This window comes from Dipteris shenzhenensis, chromosome 5, assembly GCF_047967505.1.
Source record: "Dipteris shenzhenensis isolate YYH24624 ecotype China chromosome 5, Dip_SZ_1.0, whole genome shotgun sequence".
NCBI lineage: Eukaryota > Viridiplantae > Streptophyta > Polypodiopsida > Gleicheniales > Dipteridaceae > Dipteris > Dipteris shenzhenensis.
The window spans coordinates 699,454-726,965 of NC_141600.1; the positions used below are offsets into that span (position 1 = coordinate 699,454).

Sequence of the window (27,512 nt, forward strand, 5' to 3'; positions counted from 1 at the left end):
CTGGAGGACTGAGAACGGCCATCCCCACCCGAGAGGTTGGAGAGGATGCAAGAGTTGGAGGGAGTCCCGATGGGGCTGTAATGAGTGTTGGTGCTCCCAAGGAGGAGACCACCCCGACAACTCCTGTGGAGGACCACAATGGAGAAGTCACTACTGATGTAGTCATAGAGGAAGTGTACCCAGATGGTAGGGTGTAAGTGGGGATCCTTGGTGTTGCCGAGGGAAAGGGTGAGAACATGGAAGATGTGGGGGTGAAAGAGGATGGGAGAGCATTTGGGAAAGAGAGGGACGGAGTTGAAGTCATGGATGAGTAGGTAGAAGGGAAGGAAGGAGGTGGTGGAAAAGTCAACACCGGTGTGGATGGAAAGGGAGATGAAACCATCATGGTAGGTAAAGGCATGGCCAGAGCAAAAGTACCCCCCGATGGGATAGATGTAGAAAAAAGATTAGCTAGGAGCCCGGAGCTATGCATAATAGATGAGGTAGCAGCTCGTCCACAAGAGGTTGAGGCGGGAGCAGATGGAGTCACCACTCCGGTAGAAGAGGTGGTTGATGAAGACATCGTTGCAGGAGGAGGAGAGGGGCTGCCTTGACCTTGATGAGTCCCTGAGGAGCCCTCGTCCTTAGTACCCTCTTCTTTCACCTGTTCTCCGCTTTGCACTTCTTCTTCTCCGGAGTCCGGATCTGACCACCAGGGTTCCTATTGATCCAAGTCAATGAGAGTGTCGATGAAGTTACTTGCTTTGGCTACTACTCCAATGGGCTCACTTTGTTCTCGAGTTGAGGACTTCGCAAACTTACATCGCACGTAATGCTTCTTGTACCTAGTTTGGTCTGCCGGAAGTCTTTTCTTCACTCTCCTCAAGTACCTCCTAGTTCTCTCACTAGGTCCTTCAAATGTTTCAGAACTACTCGGCATAAGACCTCTCTCTAGGACCCTAGATCACCACTTCACTCGTGCTACTCAACACCAGCACTGTCCCACCGTGATCGCCATAAACTGTCTGAGGGGGGGGGGGGTTTCCTAACACTTCCGAAAGTATTACCGGAGGCCTAGGGCCACTGGTGCGAGAAGCGAGTAAGACATGCCATGAGTGTCACTGATGGTACGTAGGCGAGTGCTTGCCGATGGTGTCAACTATGTGCAAGCGGTAGATGGTGTCAACTATGTGCAAGCGGTACAAGTGCTGAAGTGATGTGAGCAAGAAGAAGACCAAAGTGGAACAACATCATGAAAGCCAACCCTCGACATGAACGGCAAAGAACTTCAACCACATGACACAAGTCCGTTGTACCAGGTGAAGGGAGAGGAGGGGAGGAGAACACAACAGAAAGAGATTTTAGAGTAGCGAGCAGAGATGGGGAGTAGCATAACTCATTAGAAAGCAAGATGACTGATACACCCCCAGAAGATACACACGAGGCGAGCTCTTTACTCTAGCCTCTCACTCCTTCACTCACGCCTCTCGCCCCTGCCAGAATGTCCCTCACCCTTTCCCCTTTCCCCCTCTTCACCTTCTCCTCCTCTGCTCCACCCCCCACTGCCAATCTCCTCTCCTTCTTCCTATTGGATGTCTTCTTGCACCCTTAGCCATCCTTAGCCATTCCACCGTTTGTGGGCCGCTCTGTCCTTGATGGCTTCTGCAACACTCCAGCCTGTTCTGGGTCAGTGAATCCCGTGCTCCATGTGTTCTCTTGTCTATTCCATGCGCTCTTGACACTAGTTGGTTGCGAGGGTTGGTGCACCACCTATACCTCTTAATTGTTGGACTGCTTCCCATGTGCACCAACAAGTGTATCCCGTGTACAATTACACCAGTACTTCCCTCTGATCGACTTTGACCATGGTGAGTCGACGTTGAGGTTTGGCACTCTTCAGTTATGTATTGCTTCCGTCATACCCAAGTCATGTCCAGGTCAAGTCATGTCCAAGTCTGTTCCAGAGTGACCAAGATGTGAACATATGTGAACACGCTGCGACTAGGTATGACCAAGGTCTAACAACTTGGCATGTTGCTGAGGTGACCATGACGTGACCCAAGTGTGACTCCTTGTGGGTCGCCATAAACTTGAGTACAACACATATCATATATCTCTCTGTCTCATAAGGCAAAAATAATGGTGATTGGGACTGGAAATAAACATGTGAATGTCACCTTCGAAGGAGAGCCACTAGAAACAGTCAACACATATAAATATCTAGGGCTAGACTTCCAGACAACTACAAATGGAATGCATGAGTGGAGAGGAGAATACTGGGAGGATTGAAAGCATTGTATAGCTTCCAAAATAAATGCAGGAAATCACATTTGTGAATCTGGAAAATGAGAAATTTCCTACACACTATGCTTGTGCAGACAGTAATCCTTTACAGATACCTAGTATGGGTACTCGGACTCTCCATGATCTGCTAGGAAAGAATAAAAGCGTTACATAAACGTGTCCTAATAGGGGATTTAGGGGTTGAGGCAAGACAACCTACCCATCCTGCTGGCTGAAGCAAGTATGAAACTTCTAGAAGGGGAGGCAATCGTTTGCACTTGGTTTGGAGTCAAAATCCCCACTCCCTAGCTGCACTGTCCACCCTACCCAGCCCTCTTGCCTCACCTTTCTAGCCTCAGTCCCATCCCCCTCTATGTTGCTTGCTTCTTTCTAACCCCTTACTTATCTGATCCCTCACTAGCCTTGCAGCCCTACTCTCCGCATCTGCATTCTGTCTTTTTGTCGGTTTCTCTATCACTGCTCCCCCCCCACCCCCCACCCGCTGAATCTGCATGATGGTGAACTAAGAGTCTAGAAGCATAGATAAGTGGATCTCTTTGATAGGGCTTCAGGTATCTTTTGAAGCAGGTCTCCTCTTGAGCTTTCACAGTTTGGCAGCATTTTGTAGAACTCTGTAGGTTTCATTAATCTGACTTGTGAGCCCTCATAGTAGGAAGGGGTAGACAGAGATGGTGAGCAGCTGCTGCAGTCCTCAGTCACAATTGTCAGTAGATTAAGGTTGCAGATTGCAACCACTAGGAGCAGCAGATCAGGACCAGATTTACAGTGAGCATAGTTCGTTAGCCTATAAATGTGTGTCAAGTTCTGGCATGCTACTTCACAAACTTGAAATGCAAAATAGAAAAAGACTATTGAATATTATCTCCTTCATGTGCATTGTTGCAATTTGACTAAAGCAGATCATATATCGCACAAGCATTCATGTCCTTGAAAAATACTTCACTGAGAAAAACCCAATTAGAAGAAGACAAGGGAACAAATTACCGGAATTTCACCTTTAGCTTCGAGTATCGACCAGCTTTCCTTCTCGATATCAAATGACCAAACTGCAAACAATCATGACATTCACAGAAATAAAATCAAGTCAAGGGTTGAGATCCACATTTTACTGTGCAGCTACACAATACTAATCTTACACTGACCTGCCACTTTTTCATTGGGTGGGTCAGTTTCTCCAGTTATTAACAACAGAGTTTTTCCCCAAGCAACCTGCAAGCAAATATATGTCCTTTAGACTCAAATTATACCCTCATAACACCAGAATGTTTCAGTCTTTTATATTCAAATTATTATAACATATGGTAAGAACAAACGTCAACTCAAGGAAAAGAAAACGAAGGGACGAGGGAAATCCAATGAAAAAAACTACTAATAAAGTGACATACAAAAGCCCAAAGTGAATACCACGGACTCAAAGAGAGCACTCTATAAGTCAGGAGTAAATCCCATTATGTCATCCTAGCCTGTCTAGTGTCCACCGTGCATGATCTGACCTCCATATGGGCCAGCCTAGGATCCCATTGGGAGTCCTTATGTCTCTCGAGCATATCAAAGATCTTAGTTGGTGCACTTGACTCCTCTCTGTAGGGCATACTCGGGGGTAACGTGATGTTTGGGTCGGGGACACGCACAAGGTCTCCCAGTCATTCTTCTCTTGTGAAGAAGTCTATGATCTCCCGCTATTTGGAGCCGAGTGGCATAGTATGTCTCATGCCCGAGGGGGTCACTCATAAACATGTAACATCACACATTTGTGCATCGAGGGGAGTTTTTTAAAGAAGGGACTTAATGCCGTTTACATGCATGAGGGGATTATAAAATAGCAAATTCATGTATTTAGATGTGTAGATTTATGGAGGGGTGTCTAAACTTTAAGATTGAAAAATGTATACATGCAAGAGGGGTTTAATCAATGACTTGAGAAAATGTAAAAATGCAAGAAAAGGGGTATTTTAATACAAACTTGCTCACACATGCTAAATGGGGTTTATGAAGAGTGACCCCCTGAGGTCTCATGAGCATGGACCTGAGTCGAGTGACCTCATGTAAAAAGAGTACAGCACACCATTGATCTTGGTAGTCAATGATTCGACTCATGTTAGTAAACTCCCGGGTGAAAAGACAATGGTATCTCCCTCGGATCTCATAATATCGCGGGAATCGCATCAAGGCGTGCTCCATTATCTCCACCTCTTGTGTGTTGCATAGTGTGTAGAGCCTCATATGTTCGATGTCCTATGGCTGCAATCTCGCATTCTGCCCTCAATCTGGAGTCTATGGGATGATGTCCTAAGCTGGCCCATGGCAATCCATAGTGCATGAGAGAGGTGGATCTGTAAGTATCATGGTGCTTGGATAAAGCAATCATCATCCAGATGAAAGAAATGCTCTCTATACTAGGCAATCTCGGTCATATGTGGGTGCTAGGGGGTTGTCCATGTCCTATGGATGTACACCTGCCATAGGTCATCATGAATGATTTGATGGATCTCTTGCTATGTCAAGTGCAAGAAGGGGGCATCTAGTGAGTATTGGTATGGTGGTAGGTCATGCCCTCTAATCGGAACTATCTAGATATCCGTTCATACCAACACCTCTCGTCTCCCTCGGCTGCGAGCTCATAGATGATGACAAGGCTTTCCATGGCAATCCCTGCTAGCCTGCATCTGTCCAACCAAACTCTCTCACTCTATCCAAGTAGGTGATGATGAATCTATGTGTAGAGGTCTCACAGCAAACTCTACTAGAATGATATCATGTGGTGTGGAACTCTTCACCCGGATCAAGCAAGATAAAATCATCACCTATAGTCTCTCAAAGCCCATCCACTATCCTCCTTGAGGTCTATGCCTCAAAAAGCCGCTACATACAAGGCAGTTGGCCTAGCTAGAGAGTCAAAGAGATAGGATTACATGTTCACATGCTTAAGTGTGCCTAGAAAAATTCTCTCTCTAGTCCCAACAAGGAAGCATGCCCTCGGGTCAATCATGCCTGTGCTGCCGATTTCATGGTAAACATAGGAGGTGGACCCCAAGTATACATATGATCTAACTGTCTCAGCTGTCTCCCCTACAAGTTCGAAGGCCTCCAGTTTAAGTTGAGCCTCATTGGTGTTAAAGATCATAACCTTTGTTTTACCTAGGTTGACCTTCATATCTCGGCTCTCGCAAAAGGCCTTGAAGGCTGTTGGATGCCTCTCTAGTCCCTCCATCGTGTCTGATATCAGTACTATATTGTCTGCATAAAGCGAGATGGATTGTGCTATAATCAACCCCCGACCTCCAAGTGTGTCTATAAAGGAGGCTAGCTCACCTATGTATAAACCAAAGAGGGTGGGGGAGAGGGGGAATCCTTGCTTCACCTTGATGGTGTTGCTCACCTCCTCATATACTCCCTCTATGGTACTTATCTCCCAGTAACCCTCTCATATAATGCCACGACTGTCCAGATAACATCATGGTCCATATACATAGCTTGAAGACGTGCTTGAAATGCACATACAAGAAGCTTGAGTCACAAGAGTCCGCAAAGTACAAGAGCTCTAAATTAGAGGAGGATGCTTGAGTTGGCAAAGAAATGTTGGGATGTAAACAAGAGAAATGATATGGTGGAGTTGGATGCTCGAGTCAGAGGCAGTTACATGCATGTATTCAGCTCAAAATGACAAAGGTACTTTTGTTAGAAATCATTAACCCCAGTTCGTTTGGACCAAGTTCATGGAGTATATCCTGTACCTATACCCACAATTAAAGAAAATCCACGGAGTATACCTTGTGGTTGCATCTGCTATCATCAAAATGATGGTCAAAGTCATCTACCAACCCCTCCATGAATGTCAATGGGACATGATTCAATTTTCACTTTCTCCCCTTCCCTCGCTACTAATGTCCCAGTCCCTCTTGTACCTGCACTCGATCTAGAAATACAGAATCGAAAGCCTTTCGGAAATCCACAAAGCAATAGTATACCCTATGTTCATAGAAGCATGCCTCCGTTATATGGCTCGTAAGGTAAGGATGTAGTCCATTGTGGACTGATCTGGTCTTGCCACCATGGGATCCCCTGCTTTGTGAATGGATAGGATGGTCTTTGTTGTCCAAGAAGTAGGAAGGCTAGTTCACAAAGCTTCACTAAAACCCCTGGCTAAAATTAGAGCAAGCATTTTCACTCGTGGGTTCAGAGTTCTGCTTAGGCTCTCTTAATCCTTGGCTTTACCATTTTGAAGCTTCTTGATGGCCCCCTCTAGGTAGATGTGGTAAAGAGTGTGGAAGTGGTGGGACAGGGGATGTCCTCTGAATCAGGTATGGGGTGACTAGAAAGGATACTTAACCGAACATGGTGAACGCTTTTCTTCATCCAAAACTCTTTGGAGTTGCCGCTATACAGGGAACTTAGGTATTCTTGTTCATGGCAGACAAGAAACTTCTATTTCTTTCGTCACACCAGACGTCAGTATTCACCCTGTCTGTTTGTGGCCAGAGTATCTTTGTTTGGTCTCTGAGTGCCAACACTGCCTAAGCCCTTTGCACTCATCGTAGTACCAACTATTTTGAGACACAGGTTGCGATGTGAATTGAGTTAGTGAGGAGAAGGGCTTTGGCATCTATGCCAGGTTGTTCATCTACGTGCTCTTCAAGAGTGGCCAAATAGCTATCATAAATATGATCTAATGAATAGTTGAAGTCGTACTGGTAGTATCGGGATGAGGTAGGTCAATAGGTGTCCTATAGAGTCAAGTCAAAGAATAAGTGTGAGTGATCGGCTCCTAGCATAAGGGGGTGGACTATGAGATGTGAAAGCAAGAGATCCCATGATGTAGTCAACAACTGTGTGACCACCTCCATGTGGGCCACACGTATATTTCTCATGGCATGGCCACCTTTGTAACCCATTATATATGAGCAGTTCATGACAGGTACACATATCAAGCCATCTCTATAGAATGCCTAGTTTTCTTTTTCTCTAGCTTGCATCACCTTTTTTATATCCCTTTTGTGTTGCTCTACATGCATATGCATGAAATCCTCTTTAATAAAGACTTACTACCCCTCAGGCATGTTCTTTTTGCCGAGTCTTGCTCTCTCGTAGATGCTTCCATTGTATTTGACAATCATTGATTTCTCTCTTATCTCATCCTTTCCCATCCTCCACGCTGAGAGAGAGAGAGAGAGAGAGAGAGAGAGAGAGAGAGAGAGAAAAGAAAGAAAGTTTATTAAAGTCTTCGGAAGACCGATGCGTCTATGCGACTGTGAAAAACCTAGTACAAAAACAAGCTGTGAGGGTGGAGCTACTAAACGAGCATCCACACCAATGCAGAATGTAGAAATGCAATTTGATAGTACTAAGTACAACATAGTCATGTCAGTGGTCAACTACATAACAATCTCATCATCATCATCATCATCATTGTCAGCAGGACATCAAGGTGGATGAGGCAATGGAGGCATGAAATTGGTGATAGAGTATTGTCGACTACTCACGGGTGTGGCTCTGTCTGTGACGTCTCCTGGTCATAGCTCTGCGCCTAACAAGGGCCACAGTAACCCCTGTCAGCCGGCTCCGACTCTGAACAGAGAGGGGATGTCCCCAAGTGTAATCTACGTGTCAATCCTCTGTTTGAGCTGTCGGGTCACTGGCTTTGGGTCACGATCATGTCAAGGCCTTGTCTCGTGGGGGTCCATGTGATCTGGCAAGAAGAACTCAATGATAGAGCTCTGAGAAGGATCTACTAGCAAGGAAGAAGTCTGCTCCTGTCTACGAGATCAAAGTATCCTCTCGCGGTGCCTGACTAGCTCATGGATGAAGCCCGCCAAGCATCTCTGGTCTGGGTAGGAGAGGAAACGAGACAAAACCCCAGAGCTATCTCTAAAGAGGTAGTAGAAACGCCCTCGGATCTCATAGTAAACAGGGCACCTAAAGATGAAGTGCTCCTCCACCTCAACCTCCTGTGTCACATAATATGCAGATGCGCCTCTCCCTGGGTAGGCCTCTGCTCTGCGCTCTCGATACGAAGTCTATGTGAAGAGACCCAAAACTGGCCAATAGATATCCTTAGTGAGTTGGGTAGGTGGATCTGTGTGTATCTTGGTGGGTCAATGAAACCCTCCTCCGTGATGTGCAAGCAGTGATCTCTATAGAGGCTGAGCTTCACTGGGAGTTCGCTCGGTCCCAACCAGGTCCGGAATGTGTGTAGCTGTAAGAGAACCTCACGGATTACTTGGTTGACCTCGTGTGACAGGAGGGGAGAAAACGTAGTGTCCATACTGCACTGGAAGAGAGGGAGTCCATCCATCTGAAATGCAGCATCTAGCTGTAATGGGGATGACCCAAACTCAGCCTGAATGATCTAGTGAGGAACGGACGGCTTACCGCGAATCATCTTCGATAGCATGAGAATCTGTAGCTGCTCCACACGAGCCCACTCTGTATCTAACAAGTTTGGCCCCCAGCAAGGGCTGCCATACATCCCTGCTGGGCGGACCAAGGAGTCAAAAAGCAACCCCTTGGTCCGTGGATCTTGAAAGTGCGAGCAGAAGCACTGCCTCTCTAGCCAATGAAGTGTAACCCCTGCCCAAGCGAGCCTGCATCGCGGGTCTCATAGTGAAGATGGGTCCAGAGAAAAGAACCCCCAGATACATGTATGATGAAACTATCTCAACAGGTAACCCATCAAACGTGAACTGCACCTAGTGCATGACGGCTCAAGAGGTATTGAAGATCATAACCTTGGTTTCACCAAGGTTGACCTTCAAATCATGAGACTTAAAAAAAAAAACAATGCGTCAAGGTGTCTCTGGAGCCCCTCTACTGAGGAAGATAAGAGAGAGAGAGAGAGAAAGAAAGAAAGAAAGAAGGTTTATTAAAGTCTTCGGAAGACCAATGGGTCTATGAGACTGTGAAAATCCTGATACAACGAGCTGTGGTAGTGGAGCTACTAAACGAGCATCCATACCAATGCAAAATGCCAAAAATGCAGAGTGGCAGTACTAAGTCCTAAGCACAACATAGTGATGTCGGTGGTCGACTATATATCAATCTCAGCATCATCATCAATATCATCATCATCATCATCCCCAGCAACAACAAGATATCAGAATGGATGAGGCAGTGGAGGCATGAAGTCGGCAATAGAGTGCTGTCGGCCACTCAGAGGTGCGGTCCTGGCACGTCTCTTGGTCGTAGCTCTACGTCTAACCAGGGCTACTGTGACCCCCGTCGGTCGGGCTCCAACTCTAAACAAGGAGGGGATGTCTCCAAGTGTGATCTGTGTGTCGACCCTCTGTCTGAGTTGTCGGGTCACGGGTTCCGGGTCACGATCATGTCGAGGCCTCGTCTCGTTGGGATCCATGTGATCTAGCTGAAAGAACTCCGTGATAGAGCTCTGAGAGGGATCAACCGAGGAAGAATTCTGCTCCTGTCTCCATGCTCGGAGTATCCTCTCGCGGTGTCCAAGTGCCTCATGAATGAAACTTGCCAAACACCGCTGGTCTGGGTAGGAGAGGAAATGGGCTAAAATCCCATAACTATCTCTGAAGAGGCAGTGGAAACGTCCTCGGATCTCATAGTACACAGGACACCTGAAGATGAAATGCTCCTCTGTCTCAACCTCCTGTATGTCACATAGTGTGCATATGCCCCGCTCCCTGGGTAGTCGCTCTGCTCTGCCGCTCTCGATGCGAAGTCTGTGTGAAGAGACCCAGAACTGCCCAAGAGAGATCCTCATCGAGTGGGGTAGGTGAATCTGTGTGTATCCTGGTGGGTCAATGAAACCCTCCACTGTGATATGTAAGAAGTGATCTCTGTAGAAGCTAAGCTTCACTGGGAGTTCACTCGGTTCCAACCAAGTCCGAAAAGTGTGTAGCTGTAGTAGATCCTCACGAATAACCTGGTTGACCTCGTGTGATAAGAGGGGAGAGAACGGAGCATCCATGCTATACTGGAAGGGACGTAGTCTCTCCATGTGAAGCCCTAGTCGCTCAAACCATCTCTCTATACGTGCATACCAGCACCTCTGATCTCCTCCTGCTGCAAGTGCCATAGAAGAGGATAAAGCTATCCATGGTAGCCTGCTACGCCCCGAGGTATAATCCCCATATTCCCTAACTCGGTACAGATATGTGATGACCTGAAATGCAGCATCTAGCTGTAAAGGGGGTGACCCAAACTCAGCCTGAATGATCTGGTGTGAGAGAGAGAGAGAGCAAGAAAATTATTAAAGTCTATGAAAGACCAAAGGGTCTATGAGACTGAAAAAAACCAGACAAATGAAAGCTAAGGGTGGGGCCACTAAGCAAGCACCCATGCCTAAGGCTAATGTCTGTGACTAGAAAAAGGAATACATTGAACTATCGAATGCGAGAGAAACCCAAAAGAGGAAATACAAAGGAGGAAACCCTTGGCCAATTGCCAATTGGTTAGCTATCCATCCAAGTGATGGGACCTGTGTATACTCTCTATGGGACCACTCCACTGGTGGACAACTAAAGAGAGACAAGAGGAGCCCATCCAATAGTGGCTAGAGATCCAGTGATGGCTGGCGTCACGGAAGAAAATCAATGATAGATTGTTGTTGGCGCTCAGCCTGTCTGGTCCCATCCCTCCTCTGTATTCTTCGTGATGTAGACCACTATCTAACAAGTGCTATCGTCACTCCAGTGGTCTGTCTCCCCACATCGAAGAGAGATAATATGTCTGTATTCCTCATGTGAGTGTCCACCCGGGGTCGGATCTATCGAGTCATGCACATGGCTCCTTGCTACGTTTGGTCCCCTGCATTCCTTGGCTTGGGTCACCGGAGAAAAATGGGGGAAAGAGAGAGAGAGAGAGAGAGAGAGAGAGAGAGAGAGAGAGAGAGAGAGAGAGAGAGAGAGAGATATTAATGTCTTCAGGCCTGAAGCCCGAGATGTGTGGAGCTGGAGAAGGGCTAACTGTATGATACAGTTAATCTTATCATGTGGAATGAGCTCCGGTGGTGCATCCATGCTGTATTGAAAGGGGGGGAGTCTATCCATCTAGATACCGTGGCTCAAACCATGTGGACACCCGTGCATACCATGTTGTATCAAAGCCTCTCTGGCAGTCGTCGGGATGACTTTACTGCTAGTCTCGGTAATCTCCACTGAGGTAGGGCCTAAACTCTGTGGAGAGAAGTCACGGTCTGGAAGAGGACGTCCACCTGGAGAGGTGTCATGGTGAACTCTACTTGTATGATCTGATGGGGAACTAAAGGCGTACTCTGAATCATCCTAGATCCCATGATCACCTGTAGTCTCTCAAATCCTTTCCAGCCAGTATAGCTGAAAGGTCATACTCCCAAAAAGGTGTTGCATACATGGCAGTCGATCTCACGAGAGTGTCAAAAAGCCAGCCCTTCATCGGTGGATCCTGGAAATGTGCCTAGAAACACTGTCTCTCTAATCGGGCCAAGCACCCTTCCCTCGTGTGAGTCGTGCTCTGACGGCATGGGTCATCGTGAAGATTGGTCCCATGAATACTGCCCCTATGTACGTGTAGGACTGCACTATCTCCATTGGCTCCCCTCGGTAAGTGAAACTATGTCAACATCAATGTCGATGAAGCACTGCTTGGGATGTATTGAAGATCATAACCTTGGTTTTCTCAAGGTTGACTGTCAGGTCCCTCTCTCTACAAAACATCTCCAAGGCCTCCAAGTGTTTCTGCAATCCCTCAGTTGACGACAAAATGAGAACCATGTCATCTACATATAGTACCATCAAGTCAGCCAATAGGGAGCCCTCTCCTCCTAGGCGATCAACAAAGGATGTCATCTCATCAATGTAGAGCCCAAATAGAGTCGGTGAGAGAAGGCAGCCATGCTTCACCCCTATGGTGCTCTCAACCCACTCTGATAGGCACCCGGGAGCATAGCCTTGCCCTCTGACGGACTCATAGAAACTCATCACTCCCCAGATCATGACCTCTTGGAGATGCAGTTCTTTAGTCGCATGATCAAGCGAGAGCGAGGGATTGTGTCAAAAGCCTTCCGAAAGTCCACGAAGCAAGTGTAGACCTTCTGGCGCCTCAACTTCGCCTCCTCGATGATGGCTCTCAGGGTAAAAATGTGGTCTAGTGTGGAGTGTTGTCTCCAGAAGCCTGCCTGCCCAAGAGCCCGCTGTCCATGGCCCTCTGTATGGCTATTAATCACCCTCCCCAGTACCGATCCATAAATCTTAGCCAAAGTGTGGCCAATCATGAAAGTGCGGTAGTTCTCAGTATCCATGGGGTCCCCCACCTTAAGTATCGATACAATGGTGGTATGCTCCAAGTAGGTGGGAAACCGTGGCATACTGCATGGTTGAACAGATGCGCTAGAACGGGGGCCAAGACCTCCTATCCATGTGCGAAGTGCTCTCCCCTCATGGTCTGGTGCTCTCCACTTATGCAGGCAGAGGAGGGCATTCCTCACATTTAGTGCAGTGAATAAGTGACAAGTATTGGGTCTGGGTATAGAGGACATATCTGGTGGCATCTGACCTGGGATGTCGTATAAAGAGCATGCATATCTCTGCCAAATCTTTGGGTCTGTGATGGGAATGGGTCGTTTCCCCTCTGATAGGAGTCCCCAGCCGATAGTCAAATCTTCCCCTCGAAAGATCCGACCACCTCATCAATCCTGCGAGTGAGAAAAGTCTGCTTCTTACGTCGTGTCATCCGACGTGAGATGCGATGTGCCTCAAATGAGGTCAAGTGTCCCAGGGCCTGCTCGTGTGTGAGGTGAGCTCTCATCTCTTTACATTCATCATCGTACCAGGGGTTCTGAGGCATCTTCCCAACCAGGGCATATGTGGGTCGAGTCATAGGAAAAGATATGATGGCAGCCTTGTGTACCACTCAAGCCAAAGTGGCTGAAACCTTAGCAATATCTACCTCTGCTCCGTGTAAGTTCGGAAGCTCTCGAGCTAAGTGACTCGTGTAAACTGGATCGAGAGTCCGGTCAAAGTGAACATGGGTCCGAGTGGGTGCATGAAGGGCTCTCTCTGTGGTTGGCCTGGTAGTGGAAATACAGAATGTCAGGTATGAGTGATCAGCACCAAGTGGGGGAGGGGATACTACAAAGTCGTGAATCTGAGATGCGAAGGCAAGCGAGCCCATCAGGTAGTCCACTGTGCTTGTCCCCCCTCTGTGTGGGAAACAAGTGAGTCCACAGGATGATGGCCATGTCTAAAGACCATTGTATATGATCAGATCATGTATTGCTCCCATCACAAGTAGGTGCCGCCCATATCTGTCACATGTGGAGCATCTACTAAGTGTCTCACTATCCTGAGCTCAGCTGCATCTAATTCTGGTACTATGAGGGAGTAGGATGCAAAGTCTAGTAGTCCCACCTAGTTGTCCCCTGTGCGTGCATTGAAGTCACCAAGGAGGAGGGTGCCACCTTGTCTAGAGAACTCTGTGATATCATCATGTATACTCTCATACGGGCTGTTCCCCTCTGTGGTAACCTCACATGCATAGGTATCCGGAGGAAAGTAGCACACCGCAATGAAGATCGGTCAAGCCTCTGGTAGCTGAACTCTAATCCACATGTGCCGTGCATGTTCCTCTTTCCTTACCACTGAAAGGAGCGGTCTTAGAGCTGATTTGAAGAGGACAGCCACACCCCGAGAGCCTCGTACTCCACTATCCCTTCTCCGTTCCCTCCTATGGGCAGACTCCCATGTGTATCCTGTCATGATGGGCAGCCCTCTCTCTGGACTCTTGTGTGTCTCCGTATAGAAAACTATGTCCCTGTCAGTGTGTCTCTAGGAAACCTCCTGGGTCATACCAGAGGGTGCCATTGCAGTTCCAAACTGCCATTTTCAGTCCTCTTTGTGGTCGCTTCTCCTGGGTCTAACACCGTCATGTGCTGTCTATTTCTCCTTCTCTTCCTTCCCTTTCTCCCCTGTCTCTGCTCTCTCTCTGATAATCACTTTTCCATCCCTGTAGGCAGCCCATTTACCTGCGTCTCTTGCTGCCATAACCCGGACCATTCCCTCTCTCCGATGTTCTTGCTGCAGCAGTGTGAGGTCATCATCCAAGTATATTCTGGTCCCCTTCAAGGTTGCCCTCGTGCTTATGAGGGTAGACCTGTCCACAGATGTTTGGAGTTTCATTACAAGGGGTCTTGTTGGGGCCTCAACTTTACCAACCCTCCATGCTGTCTCACATGTGAGGACTCCTATTTTGGTAAACAAAATCTTGGTATCTCATGTGGGGGTGTCTCCAACTGTTAAGCCTCTGACTAAGACATTTAAAGCCTTGTTGTTCCTTCTTTTCTCTTCCTCCAGAGCTTCAGAGATTAACTCTTTATTAGGGGCTGCTGCACCCTTCTTAACCACATTCTTCCATTCTAGCATATCTGCATTCCCTTTAGTGATTTGCAGTGTGAACTCAGCATGCTTCCCTTGTATGGTAGTCTGTAAGGCTGCCATCTCCTTCTTGAGCTTCTCATTCTCAGATTTCAGCTCTTCCATTGCCTTGTACGTCCCTTCCAATGTCCCTTGCATTTCCCTCAGCTGCTTTAATTCTGTCCCCATGGCTTGCATTTTATCATTGAGGCTGGTCTTTTCAACTTCCCATGTTTCTTTCTCCTTCTCCCATTCATCTTTCTTGCTTTTCTCCTTGCTCCATTCCTCTTGTATATGTCCTCCTTGTTTCTTAATTTCATTCAATGTTTTGTCAATGTGTTCTTTTTCCGCCATCAGTGCCACATTGGTGGTTTCGAGGCTATCTACTTTCTCAATCAATGCCATACAAATTTTACTAAGGTGAGTCAAGACCTCAGAAGCATTCTTGGGTGGTGAGCCAGCCATGTAGACTGTCATTGCACTTTCAAGAGCTTTTACATAGCTCCTCGTTTTCATGATGATGTTCTTTATTTTTGTAGGTCCTTATGTGTGGTCCTGTGGGTTCCACACCTTAGGGGCTGTCCATGGCAACCCTTGAGCAGTCCAAGGGCAGTTGGGGGTGTTTGGACAGAGATAGCAGCCCACGGGGCCCCTAGCGAAATGTACTTCTGCGTGGCTGACTCCTTTGCCGTATAAGTGGGCCAATATTGGGGGTTGATAAATGTGCAGTAGTACTCGAACTTATCTCTATTTTTAGCTGTTTGCCATTTCCTGTGTAGTGCATTCAGCAGGTCACGATGAAAAGCATCTTCATCTACCTCCTCTGGTGAGTAGTTCAAGTACTCCTCTACCTCCCACTTCCTGAACCAATTTCTCAGATCTAGTGCCCATCCAGATGCCAAAATCTTGCTCTTGTTTGTCTACAGGAGGCCTTGCATGCCTATGAGACAAAGTACAATCCAAGTGTAACTCATACAAGCCACTATGGGCTGAAGCAAAGGGCTCCCTAAGGCCCATGTTGAGTACCATGCTACGGAAACTCATAGCTATAAAACTAGTAATCAAAGCTAGTACTCGAAATACATAGCCAGGCACCATGGTGGCTCTCCTGTGAGCTGCAAAGATGTCTCTCGTCTGTTTCTATCAAGTGTAAGCTAGGGTAATCAATGGAGGCAATGGAGGTGTCTATCAAGTGTAAGCTAGGGCAATCAATGGAAGCAATGAAGGTGGAGGCAATGAAGGAAACCGTACTCCTTTAATGAATTGCTGCAATCATGAAAAGAGTACGAAATACACTCAATATAACCAAACCCTAGGATAGGGTGTCCTAGTAGTACTAAGTGTACTAACTATACCATGTGTCCTAACTGCCTATAACTAGGCCTACAAGGCACATACCAAGGAATGGATGGCACCTATGGATAGCCCATAGAATGGCCTACAAATCCCCCTCCATGGTATGGGCTGAAGTATCCTGGACACATCTTAGATACCTGAAGAACTAATGTCATGGTTGCACATGTTCATCCTGTATGGATATAGCAACCTATGACTATACAGAGCATAACAAATCAAGTCACAAAATGTACTAAGTTCAAAGCTTGCCAAAAGATGCAAACTTAGGTCGAGGAAGAGCTTTTGTAAAAAGATCTGCCAAGTTGTCTTTAGTGGAAACATAAGACAATTGAATATCATCTACTGATAATGTCTTTAGTGGAAACATAAGACAATTGAATATCATCTACTGATAATATCTCTCTAACATTGTAATAATGAACCTCAATATGCTTTGTGCAAGCATGGAAAATTGGATTCCATGCAACAGCCAAAGCACTCTGACTATCAGTGAAGATGATAGTAGGAGTTGTCTGACATGCATGAAGATATGCAAGTAATTTCCGGAGACAAATACAATCCACTGTAGCTGTAAAAGCTGCTCTGTACTCAGCCTCACAGCTAGAAATAGCAACTGTAGTCTCAACCAAGAGATGCATGAAGTACCAAGCATAAATCAGTTGCCACTATGTGGCACACATGTGTCGGAATAGCGAGCCCAATCACTATCAGTGAATCCATGCATGACAAGTGAAGAATTGGCCTAGTAGATAAGGCCCAAAAGCTGAGTGCCTTTGAGACACTTGAAGACACGCTTCACAGCTTGCCAATAGTGTGTAGACAGGCTGTGCATATATCTACTCAATTGGGAGACAGCATACTAAAGATTTGGCCTGGTATGGCATAAATAAATCAAACGACCAACTACCTCTGAGAGAAAGAAAGAAAGTTTATTAAAGTCTTCAGAAGACTGATGGGTCTATGAGACTATGAAAATCCTGATACAACAAGCTGTGGTAGTGGAGCTACTAAACGAGCATCCATACCAATGCAAAATGCAAAAATGCAGAATGGCAGTACTAAGTCCTAAGTACAACATAGTCATGTCCATGGTCGACTATATATCAATCTCAGCATCATCATCATCAGCAGAAGCAAGATATCAGGATGGATGAGGCAGCGGAGGCATGAAGTCGGCAATAGAGTGCTGTCGGCCACTCAGAGGTGCAGTCCTGGCACGCAGTCTTGGCACGTCTCCTGGTCGTAGCTCTGCGTCTGACCAGGGCTACTGTGACTCCCGTCGGTCAGCAGGCTCCGACTCGAAACAAGGAGGGGATGTCCCCAAGTGTGATATGTGTGTCGACCCTCTGTCTGAGCTGTCGGGTCACAGGCTCCGGTTCGCGGTCATGTCGAGGGCTCGTCTTGTGGGGGTCCATGTGATCTAGCTGAAAGAACTCCGTGATAGAGCTCTGAGAGGGATCAACCGAGGAAGAAGGCTGCTCCCGTCTTCGTGTTCGGAGTATCCTCTCCCCCTGCGCTACCCTCCTTCGCTCTCCCCCTGCGCTACCCCCCCTGCGCTACCCCTGCTCTCCCCTTGCGCTACCCCCCCTGCGCTACCTCTTGCTCTCTCTCTCTCCCGCTACCCCCTGCTCTCCCTGCTCTCTCCCTGCGCTACCCCCCGCTCTCTCTCTCTCCCGCTACCCCCTGCTCTCTTAGCTACCCCCTCGCTACCCCCTCCGCTACCCCTCTGTACCCCCTCGCTACCCCTCGCTACCCCCTACTCTCTCTCTCCCGCTACCCCCTGCTCTCTCTGCTACCCCCTCGCTACCTCCTCCGCTACCCCCTCCGCTACCCCTCTGTACCCCCTCGCTACCCCCTCCACTACCCCCCTGCTACCCCCATGCTACCCCCTCCGTACCCCCTCGCTACCCCCCCACTACCCCTCTGCTACCCCCTCCGCTACCCCCACGCTACCCCCTCTGCTACCCCCGCTACCCCTTGCTCAGCCCCCCGCCCCCCCCCCCTTGTTGTTGTTGTTTTTTTTTAAATTTTAATATAATAAAAAAATTATTTAAAAAAAAAGTCGGAGCTGCGAGCGGGGGTTCTCCAACAGCTCCGACCTACTGCAATCCCTTCTTTGCCCGCTGCTGCCTCCCCCATAATGAAGGGAACAGGGGGATGAGGATAGGAGACTAGGCGGGAGACCCTTCGGTCCAAATTTGCATACGTGTGGAGATGGGGAAGGGGAACGGTGACAAGGTGAAAACACAAAGGCAACTCAATCTGGAGGACTTCAACAAACGCAGCAACCGGAGCGGTTTGACAGTGGACAGCACTGCAGCCCAGAAGAAAGGGGCCCACCCAAAGCCCATGCCGCTCACCACATCCTCGACCTCTATGGTTACCACCACTATTTCACCACCATCATCCGCCTCATCATCTACGCCACCTCTCTCCTCCCCCTCTCCTGCATAATCATCATAGGTCTCCTCTTCAGTAGCCTCACCACTGGCCCCACAGGCCACGGCTCCATAGTACTTTCCCCTCGTATCACCTCTACCTCTCAGTCAGCCACCCTTCATCACCTCGTCTGGCCTCGCTACTCCTACATATCACTCCCCCGCCCAGATCATGATGTCCCCACCCTCAGTACAACCTCAGCAGCCCACCTTCATTCCAACCCCTCTCGAGATCCAGTTCCAACCTGGACCAGGACATCTTAGGCCCCCACCAGATGCTTGGGACTCCCTATTGGCTGAGATATATAGCATCCGGACTCGTCAAGCAGAGCTGCCACATTACACCCAGGAGCAGGCCCGCATTATACACAAGCAGGGCACCCTTATCTAGGGACTCAGGCACGACATCACACAACTTCAAGAGCAGCTCAAGACCCTCAGAGCAGCGCCTAGAGGCACCCCAGTCACAGAGATGGAGGCACAGATAGCCACGGTACAGTCGGCTATAGCGAGACGACTAGATGGGTGGACGTGGCGAAACGGGAGCCCGCAAAGGCAACCGTTTCAGCCACCATACAGGAGCAGCAGCAGAGGGCTTCGAAGGCCCTCAACATCCGGATACGAGGGATCACGCGAGACAGCACCAGCACCACTACGACACCCATGGAGGAGGCGATCACCTTTGTGACCGCCACCATGGGGGTCTCCGACCATGGCATAGAGGGAGCATGGCGTGTTGGGAGAGATCCCAACCGAGAGCAGTCCCTAGTCATTCGCTTCAGACATTCACATGCTCGACTAGCGACACTCCGACGCCGAGCCGCTCTACGAGAGCATCCCACCTTCCATGGACGAGGATTTGACACCACTACAGATTAAGGAGCGACAAGTTCTTCTGTAGCAGCGGGATGTTGCCGGCAAGGAGGGGAAATGGGCTGTGATCCAAGATGGTAGGTTGTTGACTGGCACTCGTCGGGCTCCCACCCGTACCCCCTAGGGGGACGGGGCCTATGAGACTCAGGTTTCTGAGACCCTAGATTGCACCATTTGGAACTGCAATGGTACCTTATGGTCAGACCCAGGGAACTTCTCGGAGTCTTATACAGGACGAGACATAGTCTTTTACACGGAGACACACCAGAGCCCAGAGCGTCTACTACCGATAGTCAGTGGCTACACATGGGAGTCAGCCTTCAGGGATGAGACGAGGGATACAGGAGGAGTCCGAGGATCAGGCGGGGTCGCAGTATTGTATAGGTCTTCCCTCGCTGGAGCCATCTCCATTGAGAGGAAGGACGCATACTCCCGATTCATGTGGATCCGGATCCAACGCACAGACACCCGTGACCTTTTCATAGCAATATGCTACTTCCCGTCAGACACATCCCACTTCGCCAGAGTGGCGCGAGAGGAGGGTGAGACATCCCCATATGCACCCTTACATCACGATATCCCAAACATTTCAGCCCACGGGGAAGTTCTCCTTGTTGGGGACTTCAATGCCAGGACGAGCACGCGCCAGGCACCACTCCTGGACTTCCGAGACGACTCTATCATGCTACCAGACATGGACCTAGACGGAGTAGGTATGACCAGAACCTCATCAGACCGACAGACACGCGCTCCTTGATCTAGGCAGGGTGCATGATCTCATCATCTACAACAAGCTTGACCTATGGCCCTCCTCAAGTGGCTTTACTTGCTTCCCACATGGGGGGGGGCACTAGTGTAGTAGATTACATCATGGGATCCCCTACCTTCACTTCATGTATCACCTACTTCACCGTAGCACCACTCCCTCCAGGAGCTAATCACACATACCTATTCTTCACTATCGCCACCCCACGCTTAGCCACACCACACACACCACATAGGAAGCACGACACCTACCACGACATACACTTCGATCACAGCCTCTCACCGGCCTACTCTGGACGCCTAAATAGACTCCTAACCTACATCAATCGCATACCACTCATAGAGGACCATGCTGCCCTGATTAGTCGCACACTCCACGAGGCTGCCCTCCAAATCTTTCCCCACACCACATGGTCCACTAGACCACCACCTCTTGGTTCTGTACCCTGCAACAATTGGTACGATGCCGAGTGCAAGGCTTATCGCCGACAGCTCCGCCTTGAAACCAAATGTCACCTCCCGAACACACCAGACACGGTACGCACGTACCAACGTCTCGTACGTCAGAAGAAGCATGCATTTCTTCGTTGAAATGAGGAGGAGCTACTGCACACCTTGTACGCAACAACTCAAAGGATTTTTGGCGGAGATTCCTTGAGCGTAGGTCTCCATCACCCCTCACCGACACGAGAGTCGAGCACACGTATGCACACCATCTTTATGATGTCCCACACCAGCCCACTTCAGATCTCATACACACACCTCGCCCAACCACTTGCACGTTGTTTATCAGAGGGGGAGTCAAGGACGCGACATTGAAACAGCACAATGGCCGAGCTAAGGATCACGAGGGACTATGCACTGAGTTTATCGCATATGGGATCGACACGTTAGCCCCGGTCCTAGCAAAGCTATTCAATGACGCTGTTTGCCTTGGCTTCCCCCACACCTGGACACTCAACACCATCACCCCCATCCACAAGGCAGGGGATCCCATGGACCCGAGTAACTACAAGACTATCATGATTGGACATGTGATGTCCAAGATCTATGCAGCTGTATTGGATGCGTCGGTCAGCCTATTTGCAAAGATGAGAGGGCTCAGAGCAGAGGGTCAGGCCGGTTTCAGGCGAGACCATGGGACTATGGATCACATACTCACACTCAGGAGTGTCATTGAGGAGGCCAGATCACGGAAGGAGAGGGTATATTGCTGCTTTGTGGATTTCCACAAAGCCTTTGACACAGTACCTCGAGCTCGTCTCATCACACGCCTACAGACACTGGGATTTGATCAGAAGATCATTTGGGCATTCATGGCGCTGTATAAAGGAGTCTCAGGCCGAGTTCGGACAGGCGCAGGTTGGACACATGAGATCTTGAGTACCATAGGAGTCAAACATGGTTGTCCCTTATCACCGACCCTGTTTGGCCTTGACATCGATGAGCTTGAGACTTTCATGGGGGCATTCGGAGGGACCGGTTGCTCACTTGCCGAGATCATCATCAGGATTCTTCTTTATGTAGATGACGTGGCACTCTTGTCACCCACCCGAGGGGCTCCAGCGACACCTAGATGCATTGCAGGCTTTTTGTTTATCCCATGATTTGGAGGTCAACCTTGGCAAGACCAAGGTCATGATCTTTAACACCTCTCAAGCAAACATGCAATGGAAGTAGTTTACTTTTACTTTCGGTGGGTCACCAATTGAGATCGTATCCTCATACACTTACTTCGGGGTCATCTTCTCCGGCCCGATCTTCACGATGAGACTAGCAATGCAGGCCAGACTGAGCAGGGGATACGTCTCACTGGCTCGGCTAGAGAGACAATGCTTCCACTCCCACTTCCAGGACCCTCGGACCAAGGCTCTTCTCTTCGACTCCTTGGTCCGGCTAGCCGGTATGTATGGCAGTCCTTGTTGGGGGCCTGACATGTTAGAGATAGAGTGGACACGGGTGGAGCGCCTGCAGATCCTCATGCTCTCACGGATGATCCGGGGGGAACCGTCTGTACCACATCACATCATTCAGGCCGAGTTTGGTGCTTCTCCACTCCAGCTAGATGCAGCCTTTCAAACCATTATATATCTACACCGCGTTAGATCATATGGGGACTGCACATCACGGAGACAGAGATTGCCATGGTTGGCTCTCGATTCCTCCATGAGGTTGGCAGCAGAGGGGGACGAGCGATGCTGGTATGCACGGACTCACAGATGGTTTGTGAGACTAGGGTTCCACATTGATAGGATACCTCCTTTTCAGTACAGTTTAGATGCCCCTCCGGTACTCCCACCCACCATCCCGATCAGGCCACACACCAACCAGGTCATTCGAGAGGATCTCCTGCAGCTACACACCTTTAGGACTTGGTTGGAGCCGAGGGAGCTTCCAGTGAAGCGGAGCTTCTATAGAGATTACTGACATCGTATTTCGAAGGAGGGATTCATCACACCACCAGGGTACACTAAGCTTCATATGCCTCACTCACTACAGATCTCCATCGGATAGTTTCGGATATCATCACACCACCTCCGCATAGAGAGCGGCAGAGCAGAGGGGATTCCTAGGGAGCATCGCTTATGCATATTGTGCGATTGTCAGGAGGTCGAGTCAGAGGAGCATTTTATTTTCAGGTGCCCAGTGTACTACGAGATCCGAGGTCGCTACCACTATCTCTTCAGAGATAGCTCTGGGCTCCTTTCCAGATTCCTCGCCTACCCAGATCAGAGATGCCTCGCGGCCTTCATTCACGAGGAGGTCCGACACAGAGAGTACTTACTCAAGGGACGGGGCTTGGCCACATCATCAAACACCTCTTAGAGCAGGATCACAGAGTTCTTCCCATCGAGTGACATTGATCGTCTAGTCTCTAGCCGCAGACATGACAGACCGACGACCGCAGCACGACAAACGAGACATCAAGGGGACACACAGATCACTCTGGGGGACCCCCCGTCATTGTTTAGACCCGGGATACGTCCCACTGGAGTCATGGTGGCTTTAATCTTGTGTCGAGCCTCATCCAGGAGACCGAGACGCACAACACCCCTTGACGGGCACCAGCGTCCCATCACCGGCTATGCACGAGCTAGGGTGACATGACATACGAAGGATTCCACTCCGCTCCAATCCTTTTCTTTTCATTGTTACATCCAGATGTATTTGATTTGGTTATGTATGATCAGACTTAGGATTCAGCATGGGTGATGATGCTCGTTTCAGTAGCTCCACCCTTACTGTGATTTGTATCAGGTTTTCTTTCAGTCTCATAGACCCATCGGTCTTCCGAAGACACTAATAAAATTTCTTTCTTTCTTTCTTTCTCGCGGTGTCTAAGTGCCTCATGAATGAAACCTGCCAAACACCGCTGGTCCAGCTAGAAGAGGAAACGGGCCAAAATCCCAGAGCTATCCCTGAAGAGGCAATGGAAACGCCCTCGGATCTCATAGTTAATAGGACACCTGAAGATGAAATGCTCCTCTGTCTCAACCTCCTGCATGTCACATAGTGTGCATATGCGCCTTTCCTTGGATAGTCGCTCTGCTCTGCCGCTCTCGATGCGAAGTCTGTGTGAGGAGACCCGGAACTGCCCAAGAGAGACCCTTAGCGAGTGGGGTAGGCGGATCTGCGTGTATCCTGGTGGGTCAATGAAACCCTCCACTGTGATAGGTAAGAAGTGATCTCTGTAGAAGCTAAGCTTCACTGGGAGTTCACTCGGTCCAACCAGGTCCGAAATGTGTGTAGCTATAGTAGATCCTCATGAATAACCACGTTGACCTCGTGTGATAGGAGGGGAGAGAACGGAGCATCCATGCTGTACTGGAAGGGAGGTAGTCTATCCATGTGAAGCCCTAGTCGCCCAAACCATCTCTCTGTACGTGCATACCAGCACTTCTGGTCCCCTCCTGCTGCAAGTGCCTTAGAAGAGGATAGAGCTATCCATGGTAGCCTGCTACGCCCCGAGGTGTAATCCCCATATTCCCTAACTTGGTACAGGTACGTGATGACCTAAAATGCGGCATCTAGCTGTAAAGGGGGTGAACCAAACTCAGCTTGAATGATCTGATGAGGAATAAATAGCTTACCACGACTCATCCGTGATAACAGGAGAACCTGTAGCTGCTCCACATGGGCACACTCTGTATCTAACAAGTCTGGCCCTCAACAAGGACTGCCGTACAGCCCCGCTGGGCGAACCAAGGAGTCAAAAAGCAAACCCTTGGTGCGTGGATCTTGAAAGTGTGAGCGGAAGCACTGCCTCTCTAGTCTGGCCAATGAAGCATACCCTCTGCTCAAGCGTGCCTGCATCACGGGTCTCATGGTGAAGCTGGGTCTGGAAAAGATAACCCCAAGATAAGTGTATGATGAAACTATCTCAATAGGTGACCCCTCAAATGTGAACTGCTCCTGACGCATGATGGCTCGAGATGTATTGAAGATCATGACCTTGGTTTTACCCAGGTTGACCTTCAAATCATGAGACTCACAAAAGGACTATAGTGCGTGTAGGTGCCTCTGGAGCCCGTCTGCCGAGGAAGACGAGAGCCACGTCATTTGCGTAGAGTAATATTTGGATCAGCGTGCTCGCAAGAGAGCAACCTACACCCCGTTGTGTCTGCATCACTGTCTCAAGCTCGTCAATGTAGAGGCCAAACAAGGTAGGCAACAAAAGACACCCTTGTTTGACCCCGATGGTGCTCATGATCTCGTTTGTCCATCTAGATCCTACACGAACTCTGCCTGAAACTGTCTCATAAAGTGCCATGACGGCCCCAATGATCTCCTGGTCATAACCCAAGTCCAGTAGGTGCCGTATGAGGCGGAACCGTGTCAAATGCCTTGCGGAAATCCACAAAGCAACAATAAACCCTCTACTTCCGTGTCCTCGCCACCTCGATGATACATCTAAGCGTGAGAATGTGTCCATGGTTCCATGATCACGCCGGAATCTGGCCTATCCTGCTGCTCTAAGGCCTTGACACTCTGCAAATCTGCTAACCTCGGAGTCAAGTACTGATGCATAAATCTTGGACATGACATGTCCAATCATAATGGTCCTGTAGTTCTCCGGGCTCATGGGATCCCCTGCCTTGTGGATGGGTGAGATAGTGTTAATGGTCCAAGTGTGTGGAAACCCCAAACAAACAGCTTCATTAAAAAGCTTCGCTAAGATCGGGGCTGGGATGTTAATCTCATATGCAATGAACTCAGTGCATAACCCCTCATGATCCTTCACTCAGCCATTATGAAGTTTCATTACAGCATTCTTTACCCCTCCTCTAGTGAAGAGGGTGCATGATGTGGGGCGAGGCATGTGTGGGAGATTAGGGACTGGTTGATTTGGAATGTCATAAAGCGTGTGTGCATAATCAAACCAAATCTAAGTGTCAGTGAGTGGTGGAGGGGACCATCCTTCTAGAAATCTCCGCCAGAAGTCCTTAGAGTTATTACTAAACAAAATGTTCACTAGCTCCTCCTCTTTCCGACGAACGAAGTCTAGTTTCTTCCTCCGTACCAGTTTACGGTACTCAGGTAGCGTATCTGGTGCGCTCGGAAGATTGTTTTGGTCACGATCTGTGATGTATTCCTTTCTCTATATCTTAGACTTATGGATGGTTTGATGAATGGACACTTGTGGAAGGGTATGCCCTTTTGACGGGACACTTCCTATGAGGCACAACCCTTCACAAGAGACATTCTATGGAAGAGATACTCCTATTGTAATGTACCCTCTCATCAAGGGTCACACCCTTCACAAGGGGTACACACCTCTTCATGCACATACACTTTGGAGTACACACCTTTTCATGTGTGACTATTCACTCTCTATATAAGAGAGGCCCAATTGTATGGATGACACACTACAGACACTCAAGCAATACAAATATTCCTTATTCTCTGCTATTTTAGTCTCCTTTCTGTTCCTTAGCACATTTCTAAATATAGTAAATCTAGGATTTCTTACAGTGGTATCAGAGCAAATTTTGCTCCTGCCTGTAGGAAATGCCCCTCACCTTCTAGCGCCTATCTGATACATCTCTTTCCACTAGAAGGATATCCGCGCACATTGTGCATGGAAGAGATGGAGAGAATGAGCGTAAAAATTTTTAGCGCCAACCCCACCTAAAGTCATCAATGGCCTCTCCATCTCCCCCACATCACGAGTTGATGTGAATGGACACGACAAAAATCGTGTCTTTTGATGTGCTTGGGCTGTCCCAAAACCAAGGGACGTACCTTTTCCACCATCGGACACACCTTTTGATGAAGAGTTTTGACTCCTCACCTAAGGGACACACCCCATCGTGGAAAAAAGGACAGATCTTTTCATGTGGGGATCATGTGGGGACACCCCTTTTTAAAACAGGGTCACACCCCTTCATGAAAAGCTACACCTATTCCAAGGGTCACACCCCTTAGAATAGGCACACCTTTTGGCACCAAGCACCCTACAAAAGGGTACCTAGAGGGCCTAAAAAGGGGAACCAGCCCTATACCCAAGGCCTAACCCTAGACTACCCAAGGGTTAATTAAACCCATGTTTTAATTTTTTTGGTAACCACCACCCAGCAATAGGCGCACAAATCAAAACGCGAATTCCTGCAATACGTTTCGCCTTTTCTGCAGTACATGTTTGTGCCATATCCCTGCAGCAAGCCGTGCCCCTCGTCAGGCCTCCATCTTGCGTAATTCTCGATGGCCTGCATCAGCCGGCTCTTTTGCATACCTGCCTGCAAGACCTGGTGATCGAACAGACCCCCTTTGCAGCCTCTATCACTGATTTTTGCAAACAGCGTAGGTGCCAGAAATTCGCCAAGGTGCCAGAAATTCGCCATCTTCTTCTACTGCAAATCAGCCCTGGAAGGAAGCAACAAGCAGCGCCAGATGCAAGCAGGCTGCGCCCTTTGTCAGGCTTCCATCCTACAATCTATTGGATAATTTTTGGCAGCCAGCCCTCGCTAGAGCATCGCCACCATACCTACCTGTGACCAGCAGCCTCGCTGCCCCTCTATCGCGATTCAAACCAGCCTGGATCTTGCTGGCTCATCTCGCCACCTTAGCCTGTGAACAGCGGCCTTTTTCTGCCTTCCAATTCTGACTAGCCAGGCCCAGTCCTGCTCCTCACACCCCACAGGCACTTGCCACTTAATTCAACGCAGGAAAAGCGTGTCTGGTTCCACGCAATCTGCCCTTTTCTGCACCACGCCTCTACCAACACCCCTATCTGCCTCGAAAGTCTCGCCAGGCACTTTTTTCTTGTTCACATATCCACGTGGACTTGCAAGGACAGCAACATGGACCTCCGAACAATGATCTACATGCCTTTTCTACACAACTGATTGGCAGATCTAATTTATACCAGGTGGATTCTTTCCAATCTATTTCTAAGGATTCTCTTTCATATTGTTATTTGACGCTCATTATCAAATTACAGCAAATG

The 27,512-nt window shown here is 48.7% G+C and overlaps 1 protein-coding gene across 1 annotated transcript in view; it reads right to left on the bottom strand.

The window, feature by feature from the left end:
• LOC147901456 (Galactose oxidase/kelch repeat superfamily protein) overlaps window positions 1–27,512 on the bottom strand; it is a 230,931-nt gene that overhangs the window by 128,555 nt on the left and 74,864 nt on the right. Inside the window, exons 5-6 of the mRNA XM_087374795.1 lie at window positions 3,426–3,492; window positions 3,268–3,329 (exon numbers count right to left, since the gene is read on the bottom strand). Of these exons, the coding sequence (XP_087230921.1) occupies window positions 3,268–3,329; window positions 3,426–3,492 (129 nt within the window). The remainder of the gene's footprint in view (window positions 1–3,267; window positions 3,330–3,425; window positions 3,493–27,512) is intronic.